Source organism: Silene latifolia, chromosome 1, assembly GCF_048544455.1.
Source record: "Silene latifolia isolate original U9 population chromosome 1, ASM4854445v1, whole genome shotgun sequence".
Lineage (NCBI taxonomy): Eukaryota > Viridiplantae > Streptophyta > Magnoliopsida > Caryophyllales > Caryophyllaceae > Silene > Silene latifolia.
The window spans coordinates 187,925,519-187,947,304 of NC_133526.1; the positions used below are offsets into that span (position 1 = coordinate 187,925,519).

The 21,786-nt window shown below is 36.8% G+C and overlaps 1 protein-coding gene across 1 annotated transcript; it reads right to left on the reverse strand.

Moving 5' to 3' along the window:
• Positions 1-11,257: 11,257 nt before the first annotated feature.
• On the reverse strand, positions 11,258-12,147 carry LOC141589264 (uncharacterized). The gene is made up of 2 exons (XM_074410261.1): positions 11,617-12,147; positions 11,258-11,296 (listed from the first exon to the last, which is right to left on the reverse strand). The coding sequence occupies exons 1-2, from the start codon at positions 12,145-12,147 to the stop codon at positions 11,258-11,260; spliced, it is 570 nt and encodes a 189-aa protein (XP_074266362.1).
• Between the last annotated feature and the right edge of the window lie 9,639 nt (positions 12,148-21,786).

The window sequence follows — 21,786 nt, forward strand, 5'->3', positions numbered from 1 at the left end:
CCTTGTCATTTGTATTCTCTTGGGGTTACTGTATATATGGAATTGGGGAAAATGGGATTGTGCAATGTGTAATTGTATTATGTGATTATTGTTGTAGGTGACGATGTGATATTTGTTATGCATTTGTATGGTTGATTGCAGCGTAAGCGGATTGCGAAAAGGTAGGGTTTTCCTACTCAGTTTACTGATCTTTGTAAGACATGTTTGTTGTGATTATTGTTATCTGTTGATCATCGGAGTATGGATATGGTTGTGACGATGTTGGTGTGAGGGGATTGAGATGGCTGTGATGTCATGTGATTGTGATTGTGGTGGAGTCACTTGCGGGAGTGGCTTCACACCCTAGTTCGCCCTCCGTGGAACCCGCCACGGGAGGGGATGTGCACATTAAGGGACAGGGATTGTTAGTCGCTCGTTGATGAGCTGGACTAGGTGGGGATGGGTTGCGGTCACCCATCGGCGGCGAGGATTATTGTTGCGATGGGTAATCTGGCGGGGCTACACACTTCGGTGTGTAGTCGGATTCTTGTGTGTGAGATCGATGATCAGCTGGTGGTAATGTTTGTTGTCTTATATTGATTGAGTAGTACTGACCCCGTTGTTGTTGCTTTGTAAAACCTGCGGTGATCTATTCGGGGATGGTGAGCAGACTTGACAGGTATTGCATTTGGTGAGCTTGGGCGGTCATGGGGAAGTCGTCATCACCAGTTGTAGTATCACAGTCACGAGTCTTAGCTATGATTTTGTAGTTGTCCTCAGTTGTATTCACTTTATTGGTTTTGGTTTGGATTTGGATTGTTGTAAACATTAATACTTTACAGTACTTCTAATAAATGTGTTTAGGACGGACGCTTTTGATCTATACTAACCTCGGGCAACCGAGATGGTAACAGCCTTTCATGCTTGGGTAGTCCTGGTAAGGTACCTTGGTATGAGGGGGTTACACTATCTATCACTTATTAGTTATAATTAAAACTATGTATTTTATTTTAAAACATTGAAGTTAAATCTAAGAAAATAAGATTTGAGAAAGTTAATTTATTTTTATTTATAAGTAAAGATATTAAATGTCATATATAAATTATATTATTTTTCTTTAATTATAATAATAAAATTTTCAAACAGGTCGAGTGAAACGCGAGATACTAGTAGGACAATATAATTGAGACGGAGGTTGGCAAAAAATTAAACAAATGGTTGGCACTTGGGACGAATGGAGTAATATCGAGACGGATGAAGTATTGGTTTAATTAAACAAATTGTTAAGCAAATCAGCAATGGCTTCTTCAAAAATCTTTCCCCAATTTTTGACTTCCAAACTTCAAACTGTTGCAATATTTACATTGATTGCTTCAGTTACTCTCAATCAACGCGGATCACTGTGGCGGATTTAAGTATATATGGTTTTAGGTAACTCAACTTCTAATTAATTATACACTAGTTCTTATTCCTTTGAAAATCACGGGGCTATTTTAGATTGCTAGGATCAGTTATCACCCCAAATTCCATGTTATACATTTCGATAGAAGAGATTATGAAGCTATTATTTTGAAGGATAGTCTATTGTTCAACTGAGATATGCACCCAAGTAAGTGATAAACTCTTATTATGGGTTGAAATACTCACTTTGTTGTTAATGCAAAGTTAAAGTTGCATATTTTACCATGTAATTTACAAGAACACTTAATCGCAAAAACTTTAGATTACTACGGAGTACAAATTAGTATACATGTGTCAATATTTTTTTTTTCTTTTAGATTGCTACAAATTATTTTGTTTACCCATATATTACTTTTAACCAAGAGTATACCCGTCAATACACTGCATAGTTCGTCAGTCTTATAAATTATTAATTCGTGTCAGTTTTTCATATTCTTCTCGAATGAACCGGTAGTCTTCATGATCTCACCATATCATCATTGTCCTTTTTAATTTTTATATATTTTGTACGTGGTTTTAATAGACATCGGAGAGTGAGAATTCATAAAGATAGATCGCTGTATTATTAAATTCTCGTTGCCTCACAATTACAATAAGAGACACTTTATATAGTGTCTAAAACCTAGACCTAGAATCCCCTATAAGATATTATTCGTATCGTAATTATATGATTACGATTACGGTATAATACCGTAATATTCTCTCTAACAGGTTTAAACCATTGAGCTTTTGATGAGCATTATAGAGGTTGATGTGAATTTCTCAATAGTTTGATGATAGTAGCTCATTCCGTATTGCTTCTTAGTAAACGAAAGAAGAAAAGGTCGAAAGGAAAGAAAAAAATAAGGATCTTTCTTTTAATGTTGATCTCATACTACACTAATTCACATATAATTTGCAATGCCCTCATGTCCTTAACTCCTGGTACGCGATAATGTCTACTCGCATGGTTGATAAGTAATACTCGTATTTTAGTGTCGTTTTATCTTTTATTTATACTCTATCATTCAACTCGATTTTATGTGCTTTTATCGAACTATAGCTCATTCTATGTGAAAATTAGTAATTAGTAATTGTAATTTAATTATTGAAAATAGAGTAGTAGTTATTTTTGTAGAATTTAGTTCTCCATTCGTTATTTCAATTTTGGAATTGAAGAGAAGGAGACAGAGATAGGAGCAAGCGGGTCAAGACGATCAAGGCTCGTCAAATGATACAAATATGAAGAAAATGAGTCAAAATCAATAATTTGACCTTAAGTTAAACCTCTATTTCAATTCACTATACCCTTCTCCTTCGACATCATACCCGCCACTCTCCTATAATATTCACCACCATCTCCTTTCACCATTTTCGCTCCAATTCCGAACCGTGGCTGCAACCTGCCATCTTTACCACCATTGACGTCCATATTCAGCCGCCTCCAACATTAAGGGTCTGTTTGGATAAGAGGATTTGGAGGGAAAGAGAGGGGAGGGAAAGAAAGGGATGATAAATCCGTTGTTTGGTTAGCAAAATGGAGGTGGAGGGATTTTGAGGGGAGGGAAAATGAATCCCTCCACTTCCCCCCTCCAAGCCAAATTATTTCCTCTCCAACAAAGGCAAGATTTGGAGGGAAAATGATCTCCTTCATTCTCCTTCCCCTTCCTTTCCATCCCTTCCTCTTCCCTCCTTCTCCCTCCCCTCCCTTTCCCTCCACTTTTACTATCCAAACACACCCTAAATCATCACCCAAATTCGACCACCATCATCTCGGATCACGTACAGCAGCATCCGTCCCCTGCATTCCAATCGACAACCACCAAGAACCTTATTTCGATGCCGATGCCGATACCGACCTTTGCTGCACTTATTCGACCCACCACCGCGCCAAGCTCCACACTGGTCGACCAATGAAGTCCCACTTGCCTCCATCTTGCTGCGAAAACCTACTCCTCCATGAAACAACCACCACACACGAAGTCGGAATCTAACCCGAGTATCGTCCCAAAGCACTATACACCTCCTCAAGTCAAACCACCATGGCTCGAACTTGGAATAGAAACTCGAACCCAATTTGCAGTAACACAGTTCAGCCAACATTGTCGACCCACATCAACTCGAACCAAACGTGGTTGCCTTCATTTGTTAACTCCGCACCGGAATCAATCGACCACCATTGCTCTCTCCATTAATTCGCCTGTCATCCTAGAGCAAAAATCATAGCAGCTCTGTCTCCTCTGCCTTTCGATTGGTGCAACTTGAACCCAACTGCCTTCATTTGCTCAACTCGGCACCGGAATCGATCGACCACCATTGCTCTCTCAATTAATACGCCTGTCATGCTAGAGCAGAAATCATAGCACAGCTCTATCTCCCTGCCTTTCGGCTTGTGCAACTGAAATCACACAAAATCACCATCGCTGTTACAAAACCAGTAGTAAACAAAGAACAAATTTATTAGATAATACATTCCTAACAAAAGTAGGGTGGTCACAAAAAAAAATTGATCGATAGTAAAAATGACTCTTGGGTTGACAATGAAGGATACGTATATCTGGGACTTGGGAGGAAATTCAATCGACAGGGACAAATACAATTTAATAGAATTCATGAGTTGTTAATGCATAATTTATATGGTAATTAAGATGAGGAGATGGAGAGGTATACTAACGGGGGTGATTTCCTTACATAATGCTGTGAGATAAATTAATTTTTACCATATGGTAACTTGAAAAATATTTCCCACCATATAGTTAAGCTAGGATTGGATAACTCAATGCAAAAGGATCGGAAAGAACATTATACTGGGATTTTCTATAAGTATTGTCTTGTAAGAAAATTATTCCCTGCATATTGCTACTTTAATTTTATTTATTTTTAATTTTAAAGAAAACATATTTAAGTATATATTATAATTATTTGTTATATAATATTATATAATTTAAAAAAAATCTAAATTAGAATTATGATAAACGAATTTTAAATATTTTATTTTTTATTTGTGTATATTAATACTACAAAAAAAAGAACTTTTTCATAAACTTAATTTTTGTGCCCGGAATATAACTTTTCATCATTTTCTTTTTGTAATAATTCTTTTTTTTACAATAAGCCAAACATTTTTTATTTTTACACTTCCTGTTAATATATGACTTATTGCAAAAAAAAATAAATAAAAAAATAAATAAAAGAGAGAATAGACGCAAAAAAAAAAAGATGAAACATAACTCACAATTATACTAGCTTCGATGTTAGATTTTAATCCAACTATTTCGAACTTTCGAACACAAAATATAAATAAAGCTGAAAGTACGAGTATTTTTTATGTAATATTAACACACATGAATAAAAAAAATATTTTAAATTCTTTTATCATAATTGTAATTAAAAATTAAAGTAGTAATAGGTAGGGAATAGACCTGTCAAACGGGTTGGGCGGGTCGGGTCCCGGGTCGGGTCATACGGGTCGGGTCAGAATACTGGTCGGGCCAAATACGGGTCGGGTCAGATACGGGTCGGGTCATACGGGTCACGGGTCGGGTTAGGGTCAGAATACGGTCAAGAAATAATTTTTAACGCCTTTTTTAAACGATTTTTTTAATTTAAAAAATATATTTTTTTAAAAATTAAATATATTTTAAATTATTATTTTAGTCATATTCATCATATACAATAACTATATTGATATAATTATTGAAATAAAGGTTTTTTAATAATTATTTTATTATTAAATATTATAAAAGTTATATAAAATTGACTTTTTAGTTGAATTTTTAATTTTAAGTAATAAAAAAAATAATTTTTTAACTATATTTTCAAATATAATATATAAATAATAATATTTTTAATAAAATTCATGATTTTCCCTTGACCCAACGGGTCAACCGTTAAGTCGGGTCTCGACCCTAAAATAACGGGTCATTTCGGGTTCGGGTCAAACGGGTCGCGGGTCGAGAAAACCGGGTTTGTAACCCTAAGAAAACGGGTCGGGTCGGGTCGGGTTTACGGGTCGGGTCGAGTTTTGACAGGTCTAGTAGGGAATAATTTGTTTACAAGACAATACTAAGGAAAATTTACTTTTTTTTTCTTTTCACTCCTTTTAGTTTGGAATATCCAATCCTAACTTAACTATATGGTAGGAATTATGTTTCAAGTAGCCATATGATCGGAATTAATTTACCCCCTAGCATTATATAAGGAAATCACCCTACTAACGGAGGGACGGAAGAACTTGCTGAAACAATTAACGACTTTTTTTATTTACTTTTTGTTGATGGAGCATTTATTTTACTTCTTATTGGCTACTTTAGGAACTTTTAGAGTTAAAAGCCTAGAACACCAAAATGTTAGAAAAAGGCTAAATAATGATGCCACGTAGATTACTAGTATGTCTAGCATTTTTATATTATTTAATAGATTTGCTCCTTATTCGTATCCTAACCTAATTATTATCTCCTCATCTTCATAATATTATATTGTACTGTCTATGATTTATGATAGGTGAGTAATTCCTAACCCCTAATTGAATTTTAATTTTTAAATGATTATGAAATTTGAAAAAGACTTATAAACAACTGAGCTTGATTGTTGTTTCTCTGCTATATAAACACGCCACGACTCGTATTTAGTCAATATAAATGCGGTCTTTTTTAATTGTTAGATATTAGTGCCACAATCTATAAAATATAGTTAAAAAGCACTACTACAGAATTCATCAAGGACATCAGTGGATGGACATCAGATTTTTGAAAAAACAGATGTAATAAGTTTGCACATCGGATTTTTATAAAAGTCTGATGTAATTATATTATATGGACATCGGTTGTTATTTTCAACCCATGTCCATTATAATGGACATCGGATTAAATTACAACCCATGTCCATATAATCCTCAATTTGGGCGCAAATGAAAACAATTCCCCGCCCCAAATTATTTTACTAGCATACTGAGACAAACCCAAACCCTTAGCTTTACTCGACCATCCCTTTCTTCTCTATACATCCTTCATCCCTTAGCTTGTTACTTCAACACCCGATCAAAAACCCAAAATCCTATTGCTGCTTTGCCGCTTCATCGTTCATCCCTTCTTCCCTCATCACCCGCGACATCATCCTTCTTCTCTTCACCGGCGATATCATCAGTCTTCGTTCTCATCACCTCGCGACATCAAACCCTAGCTAGCCGCTTTCTTCGTTCTTCGCTCTTTATTATTAGGTAATTAATCTTCCCCTATCATTTATATATTTATTCTCGATCATTTTATGGTTTATTTGAATATTTTACTGAAATGGTTTTTGATTTGTTTGTAATTTTGACTGAAGAATGAATTATAGGGTTATAATTTAATTGATAATCTAATTGGGGGTTTATTATTATACATTGCTATTATTGTATTACATGCATTTATATTCCTGGTTTATATATGAATGATACTCGTTGTTAGTTGAATTGCTGTTTGTTTAAGTGATGAATTTGTGTATAAACAGATGAGCATTTGTATTAATTATTTTTTTTCTTTCTTTGCTTGAATTTTGCCATTTAGTTTTTTAATAATCATTCAGAAAGTTTCGAAACTTGACTATTTGAATACAAGTATGCAAATGTCCATATTATCAAACACGATCTCCACGAATGCAGATAATACCTGATTTCCTGCTGCTTCCTGTTAAGAACAGTACACAAAAGAGGGAAAATTGCTCAAATAGTTTAACAGGAAACTTGGCACATATATTCCCTTGCAGTGCAGCATCTAACATTGCCTACTGCTACAAGCCAGTGGCAGCAAAAAATAGTGTCAAAAACTAAGTGCTGTAAACTTGTAAAGACTGTTTCTGATAAAAAAAACCGTAAATATTATACTGATATACATATATAACTCAAACGGTAAAGATTGAATATTACCGACATTAGTGTCAGTAATCCAAAGACGTGTTCCTTTCCATTTCATGTACGTATTCCCTTTTTATGTAACTCAAAGAGCACACTTTTACTAGTCCTGAACCTCAGATCGATCAGAATCTGAAAAGTTACCAGTGAGGGCAATTGGCAGCAAATGATTCATTGGAGTTTCTTAAACTTGATTATCAAACTTATCATTCTAATGTTTAGTTGAATTGGGTCTCTTTTGATGTGGTTGTATGAGCAGATTAGTTGGTAGTTGTGTGAATGTATGGTCTGTGAAAGAATGTATGTGAATGTATGCTCAAATTGGGGGTTTCTATGGTATGTGATTAGCATGTGTGAATGTGTAGTGAATGTATGGTCTGTGATTAGCATGTTTGAAAATCTGCTTACTATTTTTTTCAATACGTTTGTAGCATAAAAAGCATGTAAATAAACAAAGTAAGGAGTAAAAGTAAGGTAGAATGTTAATTAAGGAGTAGAGAGTTAAGTAATTAGGTGAAGTGATGAACTCTGAAAATAGTAAGCAGATTTTAACCCTCTTCCCTATTATTGCAGTAAATTTGGAGTATGGATATGGATCGCGAATGGATGTTTGTTGATCGTTTGGATTCAAGATATAGGGAAGGGGTGGAATATTTTGTTAGACATGCTATGAATAATGCAGAGAATGTGGAACAACTTTTTCATCCATGTGTTAAATGTGGGAATAATGAGTATGTTGATGCGGTAGAATTGGAAAGTCACCTCCTAATTAATGGTATTGACAAGAGTTATACAAGGTGGATTTGGCATGGGGAGGATGTGCTGCCCACTTTGTGTAGTAATTTAGGGGATGATAGCGACTTTGAGGGAGAGGATTTTGATGAAAATGTTGATCGAATAGACAATCTTATAAATGATTTGAAAAAATCCATTTGTAGACCCAAGTGAAATTGAGATGTTTGATAGGCTGTTTGGTGATGCAATAAAACCCTTGTACCCTGGTTCAACTTTCACACGCCTATCAGCAACTTTAAAATTGTATAGTTTAAAGGCTAAAAATGGATGGAGTGATAAAAGTTTCACAACTTTGCTTGAGTTTTTGGGTCAGATGTTACCGGAAGGCAATGAACTCCCTAGGCGTACGTATGATGCTAAGAAAATTTTGTGTCCAATGGGAGTTGATTATGTAAAAATACATGCATGTCGTAACGATTGCATTTTGTTTCGGAAAGATTATAAAGAATTAGACAAATGTCCAAAGTGTGGGAGTTCACGTTATAAGTTGCCGAAAAAGAATTCCACAAATAGTAAAGGTGTCCCAGTTAAAGTCTTGTGGTATCTTCCCATTATCCCAAGATTTAAAAGAATGTTTGCAAATTTAAAAGAGGCGAGAAACTTAATTTGGCATCTTTGGTGGTGATGGTAGAATTTTAGATGACAAAATTCGTCATCCCTGGCGATTCAACTCGGTGGAAAAGCATAGATCATTTGTTTCTGAATTTGGGTCGATGCTAGAAATTTAAGGCTTGGACTATGTACTGATGGTATGAATCCATTTGGTAATCTAAGTAGTCAGTGGAGTACGTGGCCTGTTTTGCTAACAATTTATAATTTGCCTCCTTGGTTATGCATGAAACGTAAATATCTTATGTTGTCACTACTAATTTCCGGGCCTAAGCAACCTGGAAATGACATAGATGTTTACTTGGAACCATTGATGGATGATTTAAAGTTATTATGGGATGAAGGGGTAGAGGTATATGATGCTTATCGTGGTGAGACTTTTAACCTACGTGCCATGATATTTTGCACCATTAATGACTTCCCGGCATATGGCAACCTATCTGGTTATCTTGTGAAAGGGGCTAAAGCTTGCCCAATTTGTGAGGAGGATACGGTTTCGATCGTTTAGTTCATGGAGGAAAGAATGTGTACCTTTGTAGCAGAAGGTTGCTCCACCGCTCACACCCTTATAGGAAAAAAATGAAGCCATTTAATGGAAAACAAGAACTTAGAAACCCTCCAAAAATTTTAAGTGGGAAAGAGGTTTATGAGAAAGTGAAAAACATTGAAAATAATTTTGGAAAACCTTATAAGAGAAGTGATGGGACCTTATATAAAAAGAGGTCTATATTTTGGGATTTACCATATTGGAAACATTTGTCCGTGAGACATTGTATTGATGTCATGCACGTGGAGAAAAATGTGTGTGAGAGCCTTATTGGCACACTTCTCAACATCCCTGGTAAAACAAAGGATGGTGTCAAAGCAAGACAAGATATGGCTGCTCAAAATATACGACCAGAACTAGCACCACAAATTAGAGGGTCAAGGACCAACAAAAGCTATCAATGAGGTCATGAGGTACATGCTGGAAATCGTCAACAAGGTGTTGTAGAATGCGGGTACTACGTCATGAGGTACATGCTGGAAATCGTCACGCGTTCTAATCCAACAAAAGCTATCAATGAGGTCAGTTTCGACATTATAGCAAAACTCGGTATTTTTTCAAGTAATTATCCTACTTTGACCTGCTGCCTATACGCATTGTGGGCGAACCTGCTGCCAATTCAATGAGCTAGCTGCTGCACCCTCTTCCCTTAATTATTAGCTTATATGAAGCTGCCCTTGTGAGGCCATGTCTGACTGCCCCATTGTCATTAATATGCATTACAGGTTTTTCAAGACACCACGCCATATTCACAAGAAGAATTAGATGAGGTTCGGGACTTGTGGGCGAACTATTTTCTCAATATCTAGCCGTAGATAGCTAGCTAGCGTAGTAATGTATGTATTAGGTAGTTGCATTTTGAAAAACTGATTACATGATCTGCAAGACCATATGTTATGTTGGCTGGGATTTGTTATGCCCTTTGTTGTTGTTCGTTAGTTGTTGAATTCGGATGATGGAGACGGTTGCATTGTATGTTGATTGGGATCGGTTTTTATTAATTGAAATCGATCATTTTGGTTGAATGGCAGTTGGCATGTTTTGTATTAATGTTTTGGCATTCAAATTGGTGTAATGCAATATGAATTGGCCTGCTCTTTTTAAAATTTTTTTAAAAAAAAAAACAAATATAAAGGACAGCGGATTTATAAAAGTTCGATGTAATTCTAGCTTCAAAGGACATGGGCTTTCTATAAAAATCTGATGTACATTACACATATGGACATCGGATTACTGTTAAAATCTGATGTTCATTACTCATATGGACATCGGATATATTTAAAAATCCGATGTCCTTTTATTAATGGACATCGGTTTAAAGTCCCATGTCCATTACACCCCATATGGACGGGACTGAACTCTACATCGGCCTATAATCCGATGTCCATGTGTCTAGAAGTCCGATGTCCTTGATGAATTCTGTAGTAGTGAAGCTACCCTAAAATGACAAATAAACGCCACCTAGACAAAGCCACGTAGGATTCAAAAAGCCACCTAGATTAAAATTTAATGTGACGTGACATATTTAAATGTGATGTTGCATATTTTTAACGTGACATGGCGAATTAATATGACATGTATTATCAATTTATTATTACTTGACATTAATTTAAATCATTTATCTATAAATTAATTTAATTCACTTATATCAATAATGATGGGGCATATTCTGCACCCGCTGACCAAGTCAACATATCGAGAGTTGCCTTCATCCTCTCGGCTTCCTCCTTGGCCGCCCTAGTCTTCTCAGCAAGAGTTGCCTTCTCCGCGGCCACCTCCTCCTCCTTCTTCACCCTTACCTCCTCCTTGGCTTTCTCCTCCGCGGCTTTCTCTTTAGCTTCGAGCTTCTCATCAAACAGCTCGTCAAATTTGTCCCACGGAAAGGAGCCATCAAGGGGGAAGAGCTCCCCAATCACTTCCCTGGCAACTTCTTCGGCCAGGTCCCGGTATTGGGCGCACATGTTACGGAGGATAACGGTTTGGAGCGTCTCAATATCCTACTCCCTTTGGGTGATGATAGCATCCTTGTTCCGAACCTGTAACACCCCATGGTAATTGAAGAGGTCCAGTGATAGGCTTAAATGACTAGTGCTTAAAGGGATTGGAAGTACTACTCATATCAACAAAGTGCACTTTCTTTTAGGGTCATCCATGCGAAAGAACTCCAAAGTTAAGCGTGCTTAGCTGGGAGTAGTCTTAGGATGGGTGACCTCCTGGGAAGGTTCCCGGGACGCGCATGAGTGAGGACAAAATGCGCTATAAAGGACCTGTGTTGATCTGTGGGCCATGTACACAGCCTGGTGAGCTATCATAAGTAACCGCTCCCGACCCGGTTTGGGCCGGGGTGTTACAGAACCACCTTCCCCTGGGTCTGAAACATGCCCCTCCATTCGTCCCTCTGCGTACGGTAAAGGTCGGCATGCTTCTGAACAAGGTCACGCCCCTCCAGCAGCTTAGCAGCTTCAGCCGCCGCAGCCTCGGCCTTGGCTCTCTCAGCAAGGACCTCCTTTTCAGCGTCCTCCCTGAGCCTTCTCTCAGCACGGACTGCCTCTTCAGCCTCGGCCTTGGCCCTCTTAGCCTCCTTGTTCGCTGCATCGAGTTCAAGCCTTAGCCGCTCGAGCTGTGGGGCCGCTTCAGCCATGGTCTTCTCTTGCTCCACAATAAGAGCACCGGCCGTATCAGCCCACTTCGCCAGTAACCTGATCAAACTTAGGCCCTCCGACTTGATCTGGAGGGGGGTAGGCTTCGGGAAGGAGGTGACAACGGTGGCGTCTTGACCACTTGCCTGCGCAGTTTTCTCCTCGGCACGCCGTTCAATAGTGTGACCGGTAGACGGCAACGATTGATCCACAAAGAATTCAATTAAAGCATCCGTGTCAATATACATGGACATACCGGAGAGCCTGTCATCAGGAACGCCTAATGAACCGGCTAAGTCTGAGTCACAGGATAGATCTGTACCATGCTTGGCCTTCTTGGGCGGAGGACGCATTTCCTTGCCGGCAGCAGTAGCAGCAGTAGCAGCGGAAGCATTAGCGGCAGGGGCAGGCTCTTTCCTCTTACGGACAAGGGGAGATTCCTCCGCATCGGAGTCCCCCCCATTGGTAATATCAATGATCACCACCGTCTCCTTCTGGACTGAAGGGATGGGAGGTGGAACTAATGTCGACGCCGTCGCCGCCGAAGACTTTGTTTTCCGCGTTTGGCGCGGCATGTTACTAGCAACCTTCGCCTGGGCCGCCTCCACATTCAAGCCTTTCAGCTGCTGATCCATGAGATCATTCGGCGACGTTCTGCGATCACGGGCTAGAGCCTTAGGATGCAAGTCAGCAACGGTCTTATCCTTGTGCAGCCCCATTCTCCGGAGGATATCCTCAGACAGGTCCGGTCCAAAGTGGTCTACAAAGGAAACAAAGCAAGGGTTAAGTAGAAGAAATAAACCAAAATTCAAAAAAACGGAAACATTGAGAGCAGAGATGGGCCTCACACCGACCCCACTCACCCCGTGCTAGGGCCGGTATGAGGCCGACATGGCAGATCAGCTCATCCTGAAGAATGATCTGCGTTGGGGGAATCCATCTTTTCGGCACCCCACTCTTGTCCGCCTCAAAAAGCCTCATCGCCAGCTTCTCATTCGCAGTAAGAGGGACCTTGCTGGCGTCCATCTTAAGCTTTTTCCGGGTGACCCATTTGTCATGCTCCGCCTTAGTCTCGCACCGCAAATTAACTTGGTGCTGGAAGGACCGGGGCAGCGGATAGTCATCCGGCACCTCAACGTACACCCACCGATCTTTCCAGTCTTTGCAGGAAGAAAGCTTATCAACGGAGACATAACCCGGCTCCATTTGCACGCTGTACCATCCGACGCGACCAGCAAACGACGGCCGAAGGTGGTGTAGCCGACGGAATAAATTAACCGTTGGGATTTCCCCCTTGAAGAGACAGAGCCAGACAAAGCCGACTATGGTTCTAATAGCCAACGGGTGCAGTTGGGCCACGGCGACGTTCATGGCTCTAATGATGGCCATAACGTAATCATTCAGCGGAAACCGGAGCCCGTACTCCAGGTGCCGGATGTATACGCCGGTGCAACCCGGTGGAGGGCAACAGATGGCCTGACCCTCCTCAGGGATAACAATTTTGTATCCCCTGCCAAAGTAGAAATGGCCCTCGAAAAATGTCTCGCCGGAACAACTGGCGAACTTATGGGTCCAGGCACGGTCAAGGCGGACCTTACAGGCCTCGCCGTGATCCATGACGTACTGCCTCCCCTCATCAAGATGAGCCCTTTCAGCATCATCACCGTCATCATCACCGTCACCATCAGCATCATCATCATCCTCCCAATCCTCCAAAACTTTTGGATCGACTTCGGGGGAAGGAGACCTAGGGCCCCCGGACCTTATCGGGACGGCGTCTAGTATCTCCTCCTCATCAAGACGCGACGGGGAACCCCCCGGCACAGGTTTACTAGGTCCGGCATCAGCGGAAGACATGTTTACAACAAAACTTACAAGTTAAAAAGTTGAGAAAATTTGTGTGTTTACCTTGAAGAAAAGCACTAGCCGAAGTAACGACTCTGAAGATTAGAAGAGAAAAAAGCCCTTGAAAGTTTAGAGAGAAGAAAATTTTAGAGAAAATGAAATTGGTGGCCAATTTCAGGGACTAACTGCCCTATTTATAGGGGAAAGCCCATGAAGAAGGACCAATCAGGGCACAGCCCATGAAACGTCAGCCAATCAGCGAACAGACACGTGTCAGACATGCAACCACGGAATGTCAATCGTTGCAACAGTTGAACGTCAATCAATGCAACAGTGACCAAGCGTCTTCAACACGCTCCTTCATATCTCTCTGCCTATTCATCTTCCTCAACAAAATCCTAAAGTATCTGTTCTCCGCCGGCCACATGATCAACCAAGCTAGGTAGCACCGGCTGGGGGCAATCAAAAACAACCGGCACTCTCAACCCAGGTCTTGGCTAGCGTCACTTTCTTTTCCACATCGGATGCCCTTCACACATCCATGTGGAGGGGGGATATGGTACGGCCTAAGCAGAACCAAGCCGAGGTAGAAGAAGCCGGGGCAAAAAAATTTTGTCTTGCGCAGAATATACGCTCAACATACATCGGAGCCCATACCACGGCATAGACTACGCTGGGGGCAAATTGATGGGGCATATTCTGCACCCGCTGACCAAGTCAACATATTGAGCGAGGTCAAAGATATCCACAAGCAAGTCAACGACTTAGACAGCCTAACCGACGCAGCCCGTCGGCCTGTCTCTTGTGCCTCTATTTGGGACAACTAGCCGGTAGGGGCACACATCCGCGAACTCACATCCAAGACCCCTCGGCGGCGAGTCAACAGGGCCCGTCGGCCTGCCATGGGTCCCTCGGCCGAGGGTAGATCAGTCTTTCCACCTGCTAGCCACTTGGCCACTACGTGACAAAAGGTGAAAGTCTATAAATACTCCTCAACTCTCATTGAGGAGGGGATCCACAATTTAACCTAAGAATCACTATTCATCTGGTAATATCTTCCTTATCTCTCTACAATATATACTTCGCCAAGTAACAACAACTTATCTCTCTAAGTATACTGACTTGAGCGTCGGAGTGAGTTCGCTCGGTCCAAAGCCGAGCCCTCAGTTTGTTCACTGTTTCAGGAGACCGAAAGGAGGATTCAATCAAGGACGTCATTCTACAAGCACGGGTGGTAACAAATAACTGCTCTGGATTTACACCCGGAACAAATAATGTTAAAGGATATTATTATTATTCTTAAATTAAATTTGTATATTAAATATATTGTCTTCCAAAATTTATATAACCCTACAAATATATATCAAATTTCATAACTTATAATTAATATTGACATTTTAATTGAAATTTTTGTAATAAAGTATGTTAAGGAATTAATTAAACCTCTTCATATTACTAAACACTCACCATTATTAACATTTTCCTATTTAATTCATTATTTTTAAAATTTTTGTAATAAAACATGTTAATAAATTAATTAAACCTCTTCATATTACTGAACACCCACCATTATTAACATTTTTCTATTTAATTTTTTTTTTAATTAAACATGGTAATAAATTGATTAAAACTCTTCATAATACTTAACACACACCAAATTAATTAAAAGTTTTTCCTATTTAATTAATTTTTGTAATATAATATGTTAATAATTAAACACCCATAATCTTCATTAACATTTTGTCCAATTTAATTCATCTCTTGAGGTCCTCGGCAATCAATTATCTAATTTAATAATACTACAAAATAAATTAAAAATTAAATTAAAATATGGGAATTTATGGTTGTGTAATGATTATAAAACCTACAATACCTATAATAGTTTCTATTCACTTTATTTATTTAAAATATGCCCATTTGTCATGAATTTCTAAGTTGTGGATTGTATTTTATGGTTTAATTTTTTTATTTGATTATATTGAGTATTATTGTCGAGTATTATTGTTGAGTATTATTGTTGTTGTTGTTGTTGTTGTTGTTGTTGTTGTTGTTGTTGTTGTTGTTGTTGTTGTTGTTGTTGTTGTTGTTGTTGTTGTTGTTGTGTCCTATAAAGTATATTTTAATTTGTTATGTTGTTGGTTTTATGAATCGTTTGCTTTATATTTGAATTCATATTTTCCAGTTGGTTTAATTTAAGTGACTTACATGTGACAATGTTTTGATTTGTTTGTCAAGTTTTTGTCAGGTTGATGTTTTATCTTTTGGTCAATGTATTTTTTATATAACTTTAAAGCACCATGAAACGTATGTGAATGCAGATAAGGCAAACCATCACATGGGTAATCTGAAGAGTGAAGAAATACAAAAGGCACGAAACTGAGGTAAAATTAAAGGTAAAAAAATGTAAGGTAGAAACTGAAAAGTAATGGATGATTGTTGATCTCAAAATAGAAGTCTTATAATACTTCTTTTAATTTGTTATTAAACGTATATTGTGGTGTAATTTTACTATTATACTTTCCCGATCAGCCTATTTGAATTTGTATTTTTGTATTCATGGATATAATCATCCCTAACGTATATTTTTCTTTTTCATTTTATATGAACTATTATCAAGGCATGTAATAAAAGGAAGCAAAAGTCAACCTTCGGATAAATATTAAATAGTATGATTTCTAAATTCCCATTCATATGTTTTTAAGTTTGTGTTTTTTTTTTTGTCAAAACAGGAATAATACATAAAACTTACTCTCATAATTTCCTTAAAAAAAACTACTCGCACAATTAATGGTAAATAAATAAGTACAAATAATTAAATGAAAAATCTTTAAAATTTCACAATTTACTTTTTGAACCATCGTGAAAATAATTAATCATTTTAATTATGTCATTTCCTCTTCCAATTTAAGTTCTCTCCAACTCCCACCTTTTGATTGTTTTTCTATAAAATTTACTTTACTTTTTTAAGTGGTTTATGCTTTTTTAACCATTATAAGATGATCGTTGATCTCAAAATGGAGATCTTATAATATTTCTTTAAATTTGTTATTAAGCGTATATTGTTGTGTAATTTTACTATTATGCTTTTCCGATCAAGCTATTTAAATTTGTATTTTTGTATTCATGAGTATAATCATTTCTAACATATATTTTTCTTTTTCATTTCATATGAAATATTAAGCGTACTAAAAGGAAGCGAAAGTGAATCTTCCGATAAATATTAAATAGTATGGTTTGTAAATTCTAATCCTTATATTTTTAAGTTTATGTGTTTTTTTTCAAAACCGGAATAGATTATTTTATAGTCTTTAATACTATTTTTATTTTTATATAGGATTGTGGATATAAGTATAACAAGAGATTGATCAAATTCTTGAAATAGTAATAAGGAACTTAAAAAATTTTATGAATCTTTTGGAATTCGGATTTAGGGAATGTAGTTTTTAAGATTATTGAGCAATTGAAATGAAAATTTAATTCGTAATACATGGAGTAGATACCGACCATACCGTTGAATCGTATATAATATTTTTCTACCGATATAATAAATGTTTTTCGGATGTAAATAATATTTGAAGCATGCACGTGATGATAAGAGTATAAGACTTCAAAGATATTTTTATGGGAGGATAGATGGAGAGGTCTGGAAATAATTTGGAGATGACTATACTGAGGTATTGAGTTTACAACCTTATAAGGCGTCATCGAAGATTTTTCCATACGGAATTTATTATATACGGATGGTTTCAACTATTAATATTTAAAAAAACTCACTTTATTATATTGCGGAGTAAAACACACGTATATATAATGAGTCGTCTTTGTCATTGCTCCGTTGTCAAGTTTCTCAAAATTAGTAGCTACCACATTGTCACTTGTAGGATTCGATTTAAGAAAATAAACCAAAGTTGTCAAAGAAATAAAATATTAACTAAGTAATTTCCATGTATTTCAAGACTGTATATTTTTAAATGGATCAACAACTAATTGCTCGAACAAATATTAACAATACGATAAAAATATCAAAACTAAAACAGATAAACCCGTGAATTTCACGGGTCACAAACCTAGTTATTGTTTAAAAGGTACACTAGTTTTGAAACCCTTAAAAAAATTACGGGTCTTATATAGATACGAATTATTTGGAAATAGGATGTAAATTATGAAATTAAACATAATAACACAGTACTACTGTCAACTCCCTTTATTTGTTGTCCTATCTAATTCTCGTTTGCTTTTTAAGGGTTAAAATTATTAAATTTTGAGAGATTTTACGGTTTTTATTTAAATGTTTTTTTTGTTATTCTAATTTTTTAATTATGATATTTATAAAATCAAATAATAATTAAAATTAATTACAAGAATGTCAATGCTTTAGTTAACTTTTAGCTATATTATATTTTATATATTTAATTATTATTCAATCGATAAAAATGATAGAAATTAATGAATGTACAAACCTCATGTGGAATAAAATTAAATGCACTAACATGATGTGGAATAAAATTAAATGGGTTAAGGTAGCCTTTTAATTATATAGTATAGATATTCGTCTTAGAGTAATAAACATGAAACGGATCAAATAAATAGATGTATCAAATGGGTTACAAATATGTATAGTATTTATGCACTAAAGTTGTTAAATTTAATAACGGGTTTGAGCCGCACTCGAATGGAGGAGACAAAGTCTACAATACAAGCACACGAGATTTTCAATCTAAAACCAAATGGCTATCACAAAATCTCATTTAAGACGGCGATATCCGTCACAAGCTTGTGACGGATACCGTTTCCTCTCACAAAATACCCATGAGAGGTGAGTGGGAAAGCACATGGGGGTGCCCCACCTTGTCCCCTCTCCCTTTTTGTGAGAGGTCTTCAGCTTGTGACGGGATTAGCCCGTCACAAGCAAGACGCTTTGGCTATCAGAAAGGAAGTAGCTCATTGCATTATATAGTGAAATATTTTTCTCTAATTCTCCAACGTGAGATCCTTAATATGTACTCCCTCCAATTTCCTTTTATCTTCCCCTTTCTTTTGGACACAAAAATTAAGAAAAGGGAAGAAAGAAGCAATAAAGTAGAATAAAGTATTGTAAGTTGTGAAGTTTATAGGGGAGAAAAAATAATAAAGAATAGAAAAAGTAATGAGAGTTGTTAATATTTTAGGAGAGAGAAATTAATAAAAAATGAATGAAACTTACTAAAAAGAGAAAGATGGAAGATAATCAAACTTACGTGAAAAAGGAAAGAGAAAAGATAATAAGAAATTGGAGGAAGTAATTCATATGGGCCGGAGTTTTATTCTCAACGAATGATAATAGTAGACTACCGACAATCATGCTAACAAACGATTGACACTATGCTAACAATCCTATGTTAGTGCTAACTAAAAGCTACAATATAGGATTACAATATTGACTATTGAATAAGGAAAAGACTATGGAGTAGATATAAATAGGATAAGGAGTTTGTTTACGACTCGATTTTGTTGTTGTTCTTGACCGAGTATCCTTGACACAAAAGTCACAATGCCTTGGAAATGCCAAAAAGTTTGTTCCATCTAACCATATGAGTATAATTGACGCGTTATAAACTAAGAGTGAAGACGGATATGACCGTCTTATAGAACACTAACTACTATTCTAATCGTCAAGTATTATTGGCGTAAATGTGGCTTGTTCTATCTAACAATATGACTAATTACTATTCTAATCGTTCTGTATTCGGGTTAATCGATGTCGGGATCGTCCTAGATAAGTCCTGGGAAGGAAGCAGGGTCTGCTCAGGCAGCCTATTGAAGCGCGAGCCGTCAGGCGATGCAAGTAGACCTGCCCTGGTTTGAAAACTTGAAAATGGTTGACCTGTTTAGGCGCGAGTCAACAACTAAGTGTCCAAGGGACGTCTTCTGACTGTTAAAATGTTTGTAAAAGGGGGTGTTTGAACCCGTCTTTGTTTGAAAAGGTCGTTTAGACCGCTTTTATGTTGATATGAGGAAGGAGACTTGAATAATCGCCATTGTATTGACAATATTCGACGCCGGGTTCGCAAGTTTGGCATGGATAGTTTTGAAAAGTGTTTATCAACTAATTGTATTAAGTTCATTTGTTTGTGATTAGTCAATGTTTATCATCGTACTCAGATTTAAACCGACATGGTATGTGGAACCAAGGATGACTTTGTATTTATAACTAATATGTTGGTTTTGAAATGTAAAGAAATGAAATAAAAGGTTCTAAAATACCTTTTAAAATGTAATTAACCACATATTATCACCGAAACACGGATAAACCGCCATGTATGAGGAACCAAGGGTGAAAATGTTTCATGGTTAAAAAGATTCATCACAAAAATGATTTGAAATATTTGAAATGGTAAAAACCGATTGCAAATAAAAAATGAAATAAAGAGGAAAGATGAGAGCAAACACGGCTGGATTAGGGCCTGACAGGGCATAGAGGCGCGAGCCCCCTGCTACGCAAGTAACCCCTGTCTCCGGCCAAAATCCGGTTTTGGCACATCTAACCTATGTTTGAATCATGTTATGCATGTTTAGCATGTTATAGTCATAGAACAGATGAAAAACGTTTAAGAAGAGGATTTTTACATCCTCATACTTACATGCTAGGCTTGAGACGAGAAACCGACGAAAGTAGAGCAACTTGTTAGGTCGAAAAACTCAGTTGAAACCGTTTTAGCAGTGTAAAGAGTGTTTTGTTAAGTTTAGACTTTAGTGATGGTGTAGTTGGTCGAGATGGTCGGTCAAGTGATCTAATGCACGATGATGGTACCAAACAATGTGTAAGGCTTGTATTTTCGATCGGTAGGTCGAAAATACGTGTCGCTTTATAACTTAAGAAGTCGAGTCTAGAAATTTAAGGGAGAAAAGAGGGGGCGGACACTCGCGTAACCTTCAAATGGTGGCATTTGAGGAGTATTTATAGAAAAATGAATGGTTGTGTGCTTTTTGAGCGACGTGGCCGCATGGGCTACTCGAAGGGGCGCGAGCCATTTCGCGGTCTTCGAACTGTCTTGTCACTATCACGCGTTTGAAATCATGATTTGTTCTATCTTATGTTTTGGATGACATGATTTGTGGTTGACCATTCAAGTATTCCGGGAATACTTAACATGGAAGTTTAGAGAAGTTTTTTTTTTTTTTTTTTTTTTGTGTGTTTGACTTGATTTGACTCGTTGTTGGAATCGGGATTTGAATTTTGAGTCGATTTTTGCTCCGGTGTCGGTTTTGACTCTAGTTAGTGTCATTGCGATCCCGTCGTCGTGCATTAAACACTCCAGATACTTTCGAAAAGTTTTGAAATGTTTTATTTTTGAAATCGTTTTGAGTTTTCCGACGTATAGTTATACAAAATTGTCGATTAAACACTGCGATTCCTAAGCTTGTTGTATTCCGATAATCATCGGGTGTTTGTTGGAGATTCGACAGATACTGGGTATCTACACTAGTCACCTTGGTTGATTATATTTTTGTGAGATATATTTTCCAAGAGATTTACAGTACTTTATATAGCAACATAAAGTAACGTTATATCCATCTATAAATAATATAAAAAGGCAAGACAAAGCATAAAATTTCATTATATCCCTTTTAAGTGCATTTTATGAAGCCACGTCATCATAAATTATATTAAAAAAAAAGTTAAAGTTAAATAAATTTGGAGCATTAAATATAGTTAGAGCATAAGAAACATTAAATTTTGGTTTTGTATTCTTATAGTAAATTAATCTACAATTTTATTTATACATACAATAATATTGAAAGGCATGTTTACCCTTAAAAAAAAGGTATGCTGAGTTAATAATTGAAAAGCATTTTGCATTTGTAGTATATTGTGATGTCACCTCACAGTCATATAAAATTATTAAAATAACTCTTCCACCTAAATAAAAATTAACTAAAATTGCTTACAAAAAATTTCATTATATATTTTGACACATACAAATTAAAGAATATCAAAGTATCGATCATCATCAATATTTTTAATTAATTGTGTATATTAAATATTTGATAAGTTTTATAAT

Excerpts from the sequence above, each read along its gene's own strand:
- LOC141589264 (XM_074410261.1), bottom strand. The coding sequence starts at position 12,147 with ATGTATATTGACACGGATGCTTTAATTGAATTCTTTGTGGATCAATCG. Across the intron at positions 11,297-11,616 it reads TTCAGACCCAGGGGAAGGTG|GTTCGGAACAAGGATGCTAT; the intron begins GTTCTGTAACAC and ends GGGGTGTTACAG.